The 14,914-nt window shown below is 36.8% G+C and overlaps 1 protein-coding gene across 1 annotated transcript in view; it reads right to left on the reverse strand.

Moving 5' to 3' along the window:
* Positions 1-590: 590 nt before the first annotated feature.
* The window catches only part of LOC115423121 (XK-related protein 7-like), a 170,174-nt gene continuing 155,850 nt past the window's right edge, over positions 591-14,914 (reverse strand). Inside the window, exons 2-4 of the mRNA XM_030139853.1 lie at positions 10,923-11,122; positions 5,627-5,846; positions 591-2,559 (exon numbers count right to left, since the gene is read on the reverse strand). Coding sequence (XP_029995713.1) covers positions 1,752-2,559; positions 5,627-5,846; positions 10,923-11,122 — 1,228 coding nt within the window. The 3' untranslated portion in view covers positions 591-1,751. The remainder of the gene's footprint in view (positions 2,560-5,626; positions 5,847-10,922; positions 11,123-14,914) is intronic.

The raw sequence follows: 14,914 nt of genomic DNA on the forward strand, positions 1-14,914 counted from the left end.
ATTACAGTTTGGAGGTAACACTGCTCATGGCAAGTATGTTTTTTTTTTTTTTTTTTTATTTAATTCTGTCTGAATGATACCCTGCTGTACATGTATAATGGCACATCTAATGAAATACAAGTTAATTTGGTGTGAAACCAGCTCAGTGAACTGCATCTCTTGGCTCCAAAAACACCTTGATATTTGCACAATCTTGAGTGGGAAAACTATTAAAGGGTATTCAAAATCTCTCTGATGGGACATTTTAGAGACAATTTGACAGATAGTGTAGCTAAATGACCCACATTTTTACTTTTAAATTCATTTTCACTTTAGTTGGACCATAAGGGATTATCCAAAACAAAGAGCTACTTTATACTGAAATAAATGTTGGAATGGCAATCAGTTGAAGTTTCACTCTGTCTCTGATGAGGCATTACAGTGTTTTGACCCTAAAACAGATAAACAACAGTATAAGTCTGGCCATGTCGAAGCTGCTTAGACATCTTCTGCATCTCTGAGCAGCTTGTGGAAGGAAAAAAACACGATGATGACACAGATGATGATGAGTTTTGGTAGTGAAAGGTTTCTAAAAATATGCCGAACTGTGATTTTTAAGTTGACACACATATGTGTAAATATTGGTGCGATTTCAACAGAATAAAACAGTTTTTCTCTTGTGGAAGGGGTAGGACTTAAGCACTCTACTGGGAAATTTGAGAGCATTTTAGGTTGTTTTTCTATGGCTGTTTTCTGTAGAACATGTGAATGTTGCTGTTAGGCCCGGCGTTTCTTCATATGATCCATTACGGAGCCGAGGTCACATGTTAGCCAGGTCCCGTAAATTCTGTTTTTCATCGGACACCATGAAGAGAATGCTCAGGAGACTGTTTTCATACATTTTGACGGGACATGCAACCTTCTGTAAGCATGGACTGGACTACAATTGAGTTATTTTCTGTCTTCTGTAAACCGTTCGAAGTCACCGACAGTGTTTCTTTCACTATAAAGGGTTCAATCTGTGCTGAATTTAGTCGAGAAGTGAGACAACTAGGGTAAATATAAACATGTTTCATTCACATTTTATTCATATATTTCATACTGTAGTTACGTCGTGCGTCATACAGAAATACTCAACTGATTTCTGACTAAAAAACAACTTTTCATCCAAATTCAGCCCAGTTTGAACCCAGACCTCCGGATGTCTCATCATAAACCAACATGTCACGGGTAATGAGTCACCATACTCTGACAGATTTTTTTTTTTTTTTTTTTTTAACCGAATGACCACATGTCCACTGAAATTCCCAGCATTCTGTCCCTAAATATCTCTCAGTAAGTCTCTGTTTGGTCTCCAGAGTCCGAGGCTCAAATTCATGCACCGCACTCCTAAATCCAAATCAAACTCTGCTGCTTTTTTAATTCATTTACCTCTCTTACTGACCGTGAAACTACATCTAACACTCCTTGGTCCCAGGATGAAAGATTAGATTCTCAGCTCCGAGCTTTTAGAAAAGTCGAGGATTATCCCAGTTCAGTGTTACTCTGTTCACGTCCCGTGGCTCGTTCATGCTACTGACTCCTGGACCGAGTCCTAAGGGGAGAGCCTGGGTCCCAGATTGCGCTTCACATTTTACAATCACATTTGAACAACCTTTTTCTTAAAAAGTGTTGCTTCATGTCTCCTGTCCACGTTTCTCCTGGCGGGTTAGAGAGTCCTGGACTGGGCCTTGGTCTCAGACTGCGCGTTGAGGTTTCAGAGCCCCGTCGGCTCACACAGTCGTTTCGTATTCTAACACCTCTTTGCTGCCCATCATGCTGCTCCTGTACTGGATCCTTGGACTCACTGCTGATGTGGTTTCCAGAAGCAGGATGGTCTTGCGGAGACGTCGATCGATAAAGTGCGCGTCCCAGGCCGGGTATCTCTTTCTGGGGAGGTCGATCCGGATCACGGGGCCCTCCTGAGCACGGGACGAGGAGGAGGTCCTGTGGAGGAGCGCCGGAGAGGAGGAAGGGGAGGGACGCACCTGGAACACCGGCAGGACGCTGTCCCTGTCCCGTTCCCTGTCTCGCTCCCCAGGAACCGGATCCCCGGGGTCTTTAGTCCTGGGCAGAGTCCTGGGTGGACTCGTGATGACCATGTCCGTCTGGGAGCCTTGGGACGGCGTGAGGCAGGCGTCGATCACTCCCGCCACCCCTCCTGCCCCCACCACGCCCTCGTCCACACAGCCGGCCCACTGCGAGCCCAGAACGGGCCCGTCCGGGTGCAGCCAGCAGTAGTACACCAGCATGAAGAAGGTCCCCAGGGCGAAGCTGCAGGCCACCAGGCAGACCACCACCAGGGCCGAGGAGTCGGAGGCGTGGGAGCCGCGGTAGGTGTACCAGGCGGCGGTCAGCGCCACGTTCTCGGCCAGCGTCACAGAGTAGTAGACGGTCATCCGGAACCGGCTCGGGCCTTCTTTAACGTTGAACCAGCAGAAGATGTAGATGATGCCCACCACCATATTGTAGATGATCTCCTCCCACTTCGACATGCAGAAGTCCGTCTCTCCCTGAATGATCCAGAACGTCATCACACACCTGGAACACAACAGACAACACAAATAAACAAATAAACAAACCTATAGCATCATCCAAACATGGCTGTCTTTGCACATTCCATGACTGAAAAGGAGCAGAGAGGTAACGTCTAATTTTAACTGCTCCTGACTCAGTAATTCAACAAGTGATGCCAGGCACAACAAACCCCGCCCCTCGCACATATTTCGCTCATTATAGGTAAATGGGAAGAATTTAAAAATTCATAAAAACTTTGAACTTTGACCTACTGTTCCCAAAATGTAATGAGATCCGTTCTGGGTCATTGGTAATCTATGAACCAAATTTGGGATGAATTCAACCAATAGTTTTGCTGCTACAGACATGTGAAATTTCACCAATTATAAGTAAATGGGGAAAAAAGATGTAAAAACATTCATAAAAAAATTAAACTTTGACCAGCTTTTCCCAAAATGTAATCAGATCTATTCTGGGTCACTGGAAATCTATAAACCAAATTTGATATGAATTCAACTAATAGTTTTACTGCTATAGACATTTGAAATTTCTCCCATTATAAGTAAATGGGGAAAAAAAAAAAGATTTCAAAAATTCATCAAAAATTGTAACTTTGACTTATGTTTCCCAAAATGTAATCAGATCTATTCTGAGTCACTGGCAATCTATAAACCAAATTTGGTATGAATTCAACCAGTAGTTTTGCTGCTAGGGTGTTAAAAAACAAAGAAACAAACTGAACCAAAAACAATACCCACAATAATAATTAAAAAGAAAATAGATGCTCTGTCAATGTGAGTTACTAAACAATTATTACTTACATTTACATGAGAAAGAAAGACATTAAGGTACAAAATAATTCAGCAAATTAACTCCATAGACCTGAATTATTCTTAATATATTCTATTTTAAGTATTTTACTGTATTTGTTTTAACTTTTTCTTGTGTTAATAGGGCCTTGTCAGCAAATTAAAATATTGGTGAAATTTGGTGCAGGAACCTAAAAACACAAATAATTTTTTTTTTTCAGAAACAGCTGGATCAGAAAACATTTGATGTGTGGTTTTGCTGTTTTCTGTCTAAAAACAGAGCTAAGCTAACAGGGCTATAATGTAAACTATCAGCTGATGCAACACGTGAAAATGATAAGAGTGTTATTTTGACTGACTACGCATTTTTTATATAAAGGAGAAAACTTGCCCGAATACAGATGTATGTGGCATTAAACAGTTCTATGCTTTATTTGTTGGATGACACAGTCTGTGGATACATAGCTTTAATTCGTTGGTGGTTTTGCTCAAAGTTGTAACATCAAGATCATTTTGAACTGTTGAAGTTTTTTGGACAAGTTTTTTTTTTTTTTTTTTATCTTATTGAAGCATTACAGGGGGAGGAAAGTCTGGGCTGCTGCCCCCATGACCTGGACCTGGATAAGTTGAAGAAGATGGATGGATGACGCACTACAGGCCAACCTGAACGTCAGTAGGATATACAGTCTGTGGTCCTATGTATAGCTGGGTTTTATGTAAATATAGTTATATGGACAATGCTTCTTAAATAGAGTAGACTTTAATCTACATTTTGACAGCAGGTAATTGTGAGTATGCAGTTAAAAAGACAACATTAGATTCAACTGGTTTCATCAATGTTTCATATTTTAAATTAAATTAGCATCAGTTCAATATATAGATGATCTGACTATAGACTCTATGCCTTTCAACACATTATAAAATACAGTAATCTGACTTTTTTGTAGAATTATTCAAATATGCAGTTGAGAATAAAGCAGAGGATGAATGTGTATGACCAGACCGTATTGGATCTGCACAGTTTAATAAACCTATAAATTATCACATTAAAGGCGACTTTAACCTATAAAGACCCAGTGCTACTTTTGAGGAATGAATTTTTCTCTGTATTGAACCTTTCTTAAGTGATTTATTATCATTTATTATAATATTATCCTCTGCATTTAGTTTTTTTTTTTTTTTTTTAGTAAAAATCAGATTTTTTCCTATATTTAATTCACTGATCATGTAAATGTTCATTAAAGGTCAGATTAAAGTTGAAGGTTATAATATCAGAAACTGACAAAACTGAAGAAAAAGTGAGGTTTTCTATAACATCTATCATTAACTTGGTTTCTTTCTTGGTTGGTTTCTATCATTAATTTGGTATTGGTTTATTGTATTTGGTATTGGTTATTGTTCTTATTTGTTGTTGTTTTTAATTGTACAGCTTTTTATGTTTTTAATCGACTCTTGTATTTTATTCTTTTAAATAGGTTTTATCTATTCTTCTGTATTTTAAGTTATTTCTTTCTTTTTTTTTTTGTTTTTTTTTTACAGTTGTTCTATGTCTTTTTTATCTATTCTTGTATTTTACTCTGTTATTTTGGTTTTTTTTATTGATTTTTCTCTACAGCACTTTGGTCCAGTGTGGTTGTTTTTAAAGTGCTTTACAAATAAAGTTGGATTGGATTGGATTAACTGAACATAAAACAAATGTGTCCATTCACTGTCACTGATCCAACTCCATCAGTTTTACTGGTGAATCAATGTTGTAGAAGATGACGGTGTTTCCATGGTAACTACAGAGCCTCTGAACGTCCAAATGGGTCATATCTGATGACCATGAAAAGATGACAAACTGTATTTTACACAAATTATTTACATGCATTGATAGGATTAGTGGATCAACAGGTATTAAACAGTTTAAATGACTGGATAGTTTTAGTTGCCAGTGGATGTTTGGGTCTTTATGGGTTAATAATTAGTAAGTGGAGTTCCTCAGGGCAAGAACTTGCAAAGCCCACCGAGCTGTTTGTTGTGAGTTAATCTGGCTAATTAGAGGAAAAATATGGAAGATTATGTTTAAATGAAACATTTACATCTTTTAATATTAAAGATGTTTCCCAAAAAACAGTATCATTTATTGTTTTTGCCCTGAAATCACATTAAGTGACTTCTAAAAAGCTTAAAGAGGCTTAAATAATCTTCCCGTTGGCGTGCCTGCTGTTGAACAACAGATGGCTGGCGTGTTATTTGTTAATGTTTCTAAACTCGCTGGTTTCTGGTGACATGAGGCGCACCAGTGGCTGACGATGAAAATGCCGAAGTAGAGCTGGAAGACGGAGGCGAACAGGGCGAAGGCCACGGTCCTGGCCCCGATGGTGAAGAAGTGCCACAGCATCTGCGCGATCACGGCTTTGTAGGACATGGGCAGCTTATCGTCACGAGAGTCCCGCAGAACCTTCTGGTAGGAGGCGATCATCCAGGCCAGAGAGACCAGGGACGCCGAGGCTGAGAGACCTGAAGGGACCAGAAGAAAAAACAAAAATATCACAAAATGAAAGAGAGGCTGAACTGAAAAGGAAGAGGGTTCGTAAGTTATCGTTTGCATTATGAGTATTGTGGTGGATCCCTTACCCACCACAACCTTATGTTAGTAGTTTTTGTTATCTCATGAGTTTTTGTTTCTTAAATTACAGTTAATAATTACATCACAGGGTTTAGTTTAAGTATTTTATTTAAACATGCTAATTTAGGCGCACACGTATTAGTTACTTACTTAAACCTATTATTTTAAATTTCTACCTTTTTATGATTGTAATTTTATCTGTGTTCTTATTTGTATTTGATTGTCTTATTTATATTTTATTTTCTTTTGTGAAGCACTTTGTGACTTCTCTTGTCTGTTAAAGGTGCTATATAAATAAACTTTGCTAGCTTGTTTGCTAGTTGATGTTTGAATTATTTACTTACCCTTGTTCTGGAGTTCCCAGAAAAAAGACCAGAGTAGTGGGCTTGGCCATTATTTAAGGAGAGGGGTGGGGGTAGGGTGGTGGGGCACTGTTTGTTTCTTTGCGTTAATTTAGTTGCTTAAATTCTTGGTTTAAATCACATTTATTTCACACAGTATTTGTGCCTAGTTATGCTTATTTGCTTTGTATGTTATTTTGACTAAGTTAATGGTTTGCTTTGGTTTAGTTTCTTAGTGTAATGGGTTAGTCCCTTTCTATTTAAGCCCACCTTGGTTCATTGTCTGGTTAGGTCAGTTTTGTCCTGTTGCAGTTATGGTTTAGTTGACCTCAGCTGGGCCCATCTTTGTTCATTTTGTTAATTGACATTTTTTGGAGCTTTTTTTCTGATAATTTTTCTAACTTGATTAAATTATCATTTTTCCTAATTTTACCACCTTTGTCCTGGTCTTTATGTTTGGTCCTCTACAGGTAGTATTTTAAATTCTTTGAAAATAAAGCATGAAAAACTTCATTTCTTTTTTAGATTTCACTGCAGGTGGAAACACAATCTGCTGTATAAATTACACATATGAATAAAAACTATGGTTCTATGTGGATAGTTTAGGATTGTTAGAATTAGCACTTATTTAAATAATTTTACAAAATATGCAACTCAAAATTAAACTTAGTACGGTTGTGTAACAATACCTGCATGTATTTCTTTTTTTTCTTTATTATGTACATTCATTTACATTGTTGAAGTTGTTTAAATAACTTTGTGTATTTCTTGTTTTTTTCCCCTTTTTCTCTTTCCATTGTTTTCATTATTTTCATTGTTCATTCAGGGAATGTTCAATTGTACCTGGTAAAAATGTAAAAACACAACATAAAAAGTAAAAAAAAAGTAAATAAATAAAAAATGTGAGATCAGCATTACAAAACCTGAAAAAAAACTGCATTTATACATTAATTAAAGACAATTTTACCCAACGTTTAACTGAGGATGAGGACTGTTTTAATGATATATATAATTGCTGTTTAATTTCAATAACCTGATCTATTTTACACAAAGTTATTCTAAAAAAATACCAATTAATTTGAGATTTTTCATTCGAATGTCCAAAAGACTATTCATAAAATCTTAATTTCCACAAGTCTGAAAAATTAACACTCTTTAAAGACATTTTAATATTATTTAGCCTCTTCTATTTTAAGTTTATGCAAGGAATACAAATGAAAATACTTCAAATTAAAGCCATATTTGAACCAGAAAGTTTGAGTCATCTTTATAATACACAAAAACCTCTATTTTTTATTATTTCAATGAACCAGATAAGACCCACTACACCTCTACTTAATCATCTGAAAACATTTTTTTCATAATATAATCTCAAAATAATACTTTAAACGCCTCGCATGTATGTGTAGTTCTAATGTGTGCTCTTTTTTGGCTCTGAAATATGTTTACTACTGGAATCTGAAGATCTCTGCCTCTGGGGAAACATTTAGCAGATTTCTATAAATATAAGTATGTAAGGAAAAAAGAGAAAGTATCTTAAGAAAGTCAAACATAAAACATGTTCTCAAAATTAAAGGGATTATGGAGACAGATGCAGATCATCACAGTTTCTAAGCCACGAAAATCCTGAAAATTGTTGAAACCGCAAGAGGCATATGTTTGGGATTTAGTCGCAGATGACTGGACTTATTAACTGGTAATGGTGATATGAGATTAATTTGACTGATTGACTGATTACACAAAAGGAGCCATGTTTTATCAGTGCGCATGATGTGAACGGACAATAAGAGCAGTCGGAAAAATCTGGAATAATCATAGTAACGTGGAGAATATCTGAACCTAGTCTATAAATGTCTCTCCACATGAGCGACAAAAAGCATTCACGCTAAAAATGCAGTTTGGCGGCGTGGTGGTATAGTGGTTAACGCTTCTGCCATGCAGGAAAATAATCCTGAGTGTCCTTGACTACACTGTAAAAAATGACTGTAGAATTAACACCAAAAAGTAGTAAAATTGAAACATAAAAAAATTGTAAGTGAAAACAGAATGCAAAGTTTTTTATTTGAAAAATTTTTGTGCTAATGATGAAATCAAATATAGCTGTAGTTTTTACAGGAAAAGTATGCTAGGGTCCAAACACAGTCATGTCCCGTCAGAGAGTTAACTTTAATTGATTGCCATTCCAAAAATTTATTTCAATATAAAGTGGCTCCTTATTTTGGATAATCCCTTATGGTCCAACTAAAGCTAAAATTAATTTAAAAGTAAAAAGGAGGGAAGGGTATGGCGGGGGAGCAAGGGGTAAATTGGGATTGGGTCATAGTCTTGGATCAAAATGTGAAATTTGAAAATTAATGAGAAAATGGGTTTTACTCAAAAAGGAAAATTTGTCTCAGAGCTACCAGATGTACTTCAAAACACTGCACATTACAATACAGTCACTTTACAGGTCCTTTCCAGTGGAACATTTATAAATCTATTATATAAATGTACATAAAAATAATATATATGTAATAGGATGTAACTGTGTCTGTGAGTTTTTACCTTTTAATCTATTTATTATGCAAATGTGATTGTGTATGTGTGTTTTTTTATGTCAAGGATTGTACCTTTTAGGATCGCACTTTTTAATTTTGTTGTACAATGGACAATGACAATAAAGATCTATTCTATTCTATTCTATTCTATTCTATTCTATTCTATTCTATTCTATTCTATTCTAACACTTTATCATATATATTGAAAACATCAGCAGACCAGCACTTTTGTCATTTGTTTTCCAATTAATCTTATTAAAATATGCAACATTTAGCACATTTAAACTCTGAAGCTGATAATTTCTCGAAATAAAATTGTAAACCAGTCATTTATACTGGGTTTAATGGTATAATTACATATTCAAATTTGACATCATAGATGCACAAAGTGACACATATTTCAGATACAGGATACATGTCTGTGTGTATGTGAGCTTTCTGCTATTTGAGTGTGTGTTTCTTTGTGTACTTTATGTGTGCGACACTTGACTTGTGTTCTCCCAGGTGTGTGTGTGTGTGTGTGTGTGTGTGTGTGTGTGTGTGTTTGAGAGAGCGACTGAGTGTAGGCTTTGTTTTATTCATCAAACACCAATCTGCCTCTTGAAGAGTTGTATGAATAAAGCATAGGCCAGCTACTGATACGTACCAACACACACACACACACACACACTTACACACCTACTCTTTCACACACACACACATGCAACCTCTGTGACACAGCTACAGTCTAATAAAACCAAAGTGAGGACCTTAGCAACTCATTCAATGTAATATCATTAAATAAATCAATTGAACCTCAGTCTGTTCCAGTTAATGACATAAACAACAGATCATGATGCAAATATTAATCAGTACAAAGGGGTCACATCTGAATACGTTCTGTTCAATAGAAGTCATAAATGTAGATATTATCGGCCGATATTTGTTGATATCGGCCATTATTTGTATCAGCATATAACATGTCTTTCTGTCAGTGGGAGATATTAACCTGTTATGTGTCATATTAAAGGGGTTTTCCAAAAAGTTAGGGATGTTTAATAATAACTACGCACAAACCAACCAAAGCAAAATATGGAAACACAAAGTAACATTAGTCGCTTTTCCATTGACCTTCAAATTGTGTGAATATAACATGTGCATAAAAATTTACCTAATGGAAAAATGACAGTTTTGCCAAAACTCTTGTTTTTTGATTACAAGTTTTTGCGCTGGCAAGAGGTGTTTTTTTGGGCGTACTGCAATTGGTATATCACACAAAACTGCAATGGAAAGACCTTTTTCCGCAACTACAGTCATGTGAATAAAAAAAATACAGATATTGACGGACATTACAACAAGCGAAGAAGAAGAGTTTTAAAAAAAACCATGGTGCGGTATGTGTGGACACACCAGGAAACAGAATCTTTATTTTAATTTAGTACAGGATAGAGGGGTAATATATAATAACAATGAATATATCTATAAATCAACACCATATTTATGTTCATCACCATGTTTATGGAATGACTTCTCGTGCCATCTCGCAGTTATAAATAAATATATCAGTGCATTTGTGATTTAATGGAAAAACCAACAGTACACGTTTCTGTTTTTTTGACATTTAGTAAATATCGGTAAAGTTTGGCACAGATGTCCAATGGAAAAGTGACTACTGGTGTCGACTATTGGTCAAAATATCATTGGTGCATCCCTCTATGCTATTATATATAAAGTTTTTGGAAACCCTGTGTATTTGTCATATATTGCATTAAGAATCACTTCAAAGTCATTGAACTCTGCCTAGTATTGTTCCGTTCTGCAAACCCACATGTTCCCTTCTGCACATGCTCTGTTCCATCAAGGTCAAAACTGGATGTTTTAGCGACATAATGACCCTTAAAACTTGAATATTGAAACTGTCAAGAATTTAGTTTTGTTTTTCTTTATTGTTAAGAATAAACAAAATAAATCATTTGCTTTTATTTGCATCTGATTTGACTGAATAACATCAAACCCACTATTTCTAATAAATTCTAAACTGCGGATGTTCAGGTACATGTTGAACCTGTTTTAATTGCTCACAGCTCAGGAAGCGGAGCTTGTTTCTCACCTTGCAGCGGCAGGACGGCGTTTCCGTGGATCATGATGCTCAGCTGCAGGACGAGCTGCGGTGCCGACTTCAGGAACGCCTCCAGGAGGCGGAGCATGGTGATGTCAGCGCTCTCAAACATCAGCCTCCAGTGGAAATGGCGACGGGGCTTGTTGCTATGCCAACGGCTCTGAGCACCCAGGTAGAGGGCGTGGATATACCTGAGAGAGAGAGAGAGAGGAGAAGTGGGTTATGATTATGATATGAGTGACGCCTGTATGATACCAACAGGAAACCAACAGCTGTTATTGAGTTATTGGATTTTTTCAAGGTCATTTCACTCAACCTCTGTTGAATCTTCCAAAAAAATAAAAAATAATTAAATATATTGTAAAGAAAGCAACAAGAAACTGTTGGTAAGAACAAGAAATTCCATCAATAGTGAAGAATATTTGAAGGAATTTTAAGGTAAAAAATCTGATTAAAAAAGGATGAAGGATAAAAACAACCATAGGAAATTTACTAGAATAATTAAAGAGCATAACCATAAACCTTTAAAGACCTAGAGCTATTCTTATTTATTGTTTTTACATTTAACCTTTCCGCAGTGATTAATCACCATTTATGATAATATTATCCTCCCTATTTTCTATTTTTTTTCAGTGAAAATCCAGTATTTTCCTATATTTAATTTACTGATTCAAGTTGAAGTTTGTCATATTGAAATGGAGAAAACTGAAGCAATAGTAAAATACACCATGTACTGAACATAAAAATACACGCCTAAAACCACTGTCATTTGTCACTACAAGGGTTTTACTGGTGAATCAATGTTGTAGAAGATGACGGTGTTTCCACGTTCCCTACGGAGCCTCTGAATGTCCAAATGGATCATATCTGATGATGATGAAAAGCTGAAAAACTGCATTTTAGCTGAATTATTTTGTTATATGCATTGATAGGATTAGGACTGATAGGGTTGATAGGATCAGCAGCGGAGTTTATTTTTTGTTTGAGTAGTGAACACAGGAAAAAAAAAACAGTCTGTGGATGTCCTGAAAGATGACATTTAGATTTTTACACTGTTATGGCTGTCTCTGTGTCTTTGTGGGAAAACATGTTTAACCTCAGCTGTCACCGTTCAACTCTGACACAGTTTTGTTTGGTTGTTTTCCGCCGCGGTCACAGTTTGTGTTTGCGATATGCAGACAGATTCTGATGAGAGGTGTGGATGAGGGGCAGGATTTCACATCTGTTTTGGCCGGATATTTATTTTCAGCTGTTGTTTCATTTCATTAAGAAATAGGAGTTTGACAGGGAAAAAAAAAAAAAACTGTAAGTGGGACTGATGCATGATGGGAGACGGAGGATGGCAGGCGGTTGGTCGGTCGGTCGTACGGCAGCGGGAGAAACGATGCTTGCTGGAGGAAAAGTGAGACGACGCACACTTCCTGTACTTCTGCATCCCCAAGCAGATTTTAAATAGAGGGATAAAAATAACTCACTCACACACACACACACACACACACACACACGCACACACACACGTCAGCATATATGACGACGGTTGTGCCAGCAAATATCTCCAGCACACATGTGGACGCTCAAATGGAATAAGAAACATTCCCACACACCTTTTCTCACACACACACACACACACACACACACAGAGACACACACACACACACGTTGGTGTGTAAACGTGTGGCTGTGCAGATAATTTGCTGCCCCAGCGCTGCCTCCTCTCCTCTGTGTCAGTCTATCAGTCTTTGTCTGGGTCTCCATTCTATTTCATCTCATTCCAAATATTAATCAGTACAAAGGGGTCACGTCTGAATATGTTCTGTACAATACAAGTCATAAATGTTGATATTATCGGCTGATATTTGTATCAGCGTATAACATATCTTTTCCGTCAGTGGGCGATATTAACCCAGTGGTTTCCAACCTGTTTTTGGCTTGTGACCCCATTTTAACATCACAAATTTCTGGTGACCCCAGACATTTTTTTTTTTTTGCTAAAATTAATTTGTTTTGATCTTGTAATAGTTTTCTAGACTATGTTGCAAATAAACATTAATTTTAGACACATTTAGTCTATATGAAGTATATTATTCTGGATGGAGGCAGAACAGCCAGGTGTAGATTACTGCACAAAGTGAGAATTTGATTTTCCTTGGTCAGGATATGTACAGTCAGTCCAGCTTGGGTTTACAAGGCTGACAATTAATACTGAACAAACAAGAACTGAAACTATGAATTATGAAAGAGCTGCAGCATCTGAAACTGACCACAATGAACATTTGACAGATAAACAGAACCACAGTGCTTCAGTTTCAGACTCACAGTTTGTCATGTCTTTTATGGATTGGGATTGTCTCTGTCAACTCATCATATATTTTTTACTAGTAATTTTTTTTGTTTTTTGTTCTTTTTTATCAATTACTGGAAAGTTCAGGTGACCCCAAGGTTGAAAAACACTGTATTAATCTGTCATGTGTCACCCCCTCTGGTTTTTACATCCCTACTTCTGCGCAATGAATTTCATCCTGGTGGGGGGGGGCAACCAACCAATGTAAATAACAGGCAGGTTGTGTCAGTTTTCTTCCACCTATATCCTACATTACTGGCACTAACGTTCACCTGAACTGAACTGTCATCAGTCTCAGAATTTGTGAATGTCCCCATGCACTGGCACGCCGTAAAGGGGGGGTAAACATGACAAATTCATGGGGCCCAGCATTTGTGTGTCCACTGGATACCAGTAAGAAGTTGTGAAAATTTCATCTAAGATCCACTGTAAAATAACGAAATAGAATGGATATTGAATTGGACGTTGAAAGTATGTAAAGTTTCACTTTTGTTTCATGTCAGCATTAGTTGTGTTAGTTATGGACAACACCCCCATGTATATATCTGCCCCCCCTGAACAAAAAAATAAATAAACTAGAAAAGCACTTGGAAAGCGCAGACCTCCGCTAAGGCAGATCAGTGCCCCCCCCCCCCCCCCCAACCCCGATCACCACCAAAATTTTATCATTTGTTCCTTGTGCCAGTATCAACATTTCCTGAAATTTTCATCCAAATCTGTCCATAACTTTTTGACTTATCTTGCACATGGACAAAGACAAACCAATGCCGGCAAAAACATAACCTCCTTGGTGGAGGTAATAAATAAAATCCCCCCCCCTGTTTTTTTTTTTCCTACATCTCTGAACATTCATTTATTTATAATATACATCGTTTTTCCAGTTTCCTGAAAAATAACCATTTTGGACATAAGTGGTTTCCACCTGACATGATATATTAATACATTATACAATGATGTTACAACATTCTAAAGTAATTATGTTCACATTGTATAAAACAGACATTATAATACATTATTTATAATCATATGATATAATACTCATATAATCCTACTATAATGGACGTTCTGTGTCCGATGCGTGTCCGACGCGTGTCTGATTGATGTCCCGATGTTGCAGCATGGAAGGGCGAATGGGTGCAATGCTGCTGTTGCACCAAGGGAGGGTGCTATTGTACAATGGCACCAAGGGTACAATGCCGCTAGTATGTATATAATACATCGTTTTTGTTTTTTTTTTTATTTTGGCAAATCGCACCCTGACAATAGCTATATACAAACCAACCAAAACAAAATACAGAATCACAAAGTAACACTGGCATCGACTGTCAGCCAAAATATCATTGGTGCATCTGTAAATTAACACCATATTTACGTTCATCACCATGTTTATGGAATGACTTCTCATGTCATCTCGCAATTATAAATAAACAAATGAGTGCATTTGTGATTTAATGGAAAAAAACGACATTACACACTTCTGTTTTTTTGACATTTAGTAAATATCGGTAAAGTTTGTTGCATATGTCCAGTGGAAAAGTGACTACTGGTATCGACTATCAGCCAAAACATCATTAGTGCATTCTTCAATGTTATTGTATATAAAGTTTTTGGAAACCCCTCACATTTGTCATATATAATATTA

The sequence above is a fragment of the Sphaeramia orbicularis genome, chromosome 7, assembly GCF_902148855.1.
Source record: "Sphaeramia orbicularis chromosome 7, fSphaOr1.1, whole genome shotgun sequence".
Taxonomy (NCBI): domain Eukaryota; kingdom Metazoa; phylum Chordata; class Actinopteri; order Kurtiformes; family Apogonidae; genus Sphaeramia; species Sphaeramia orbicularis.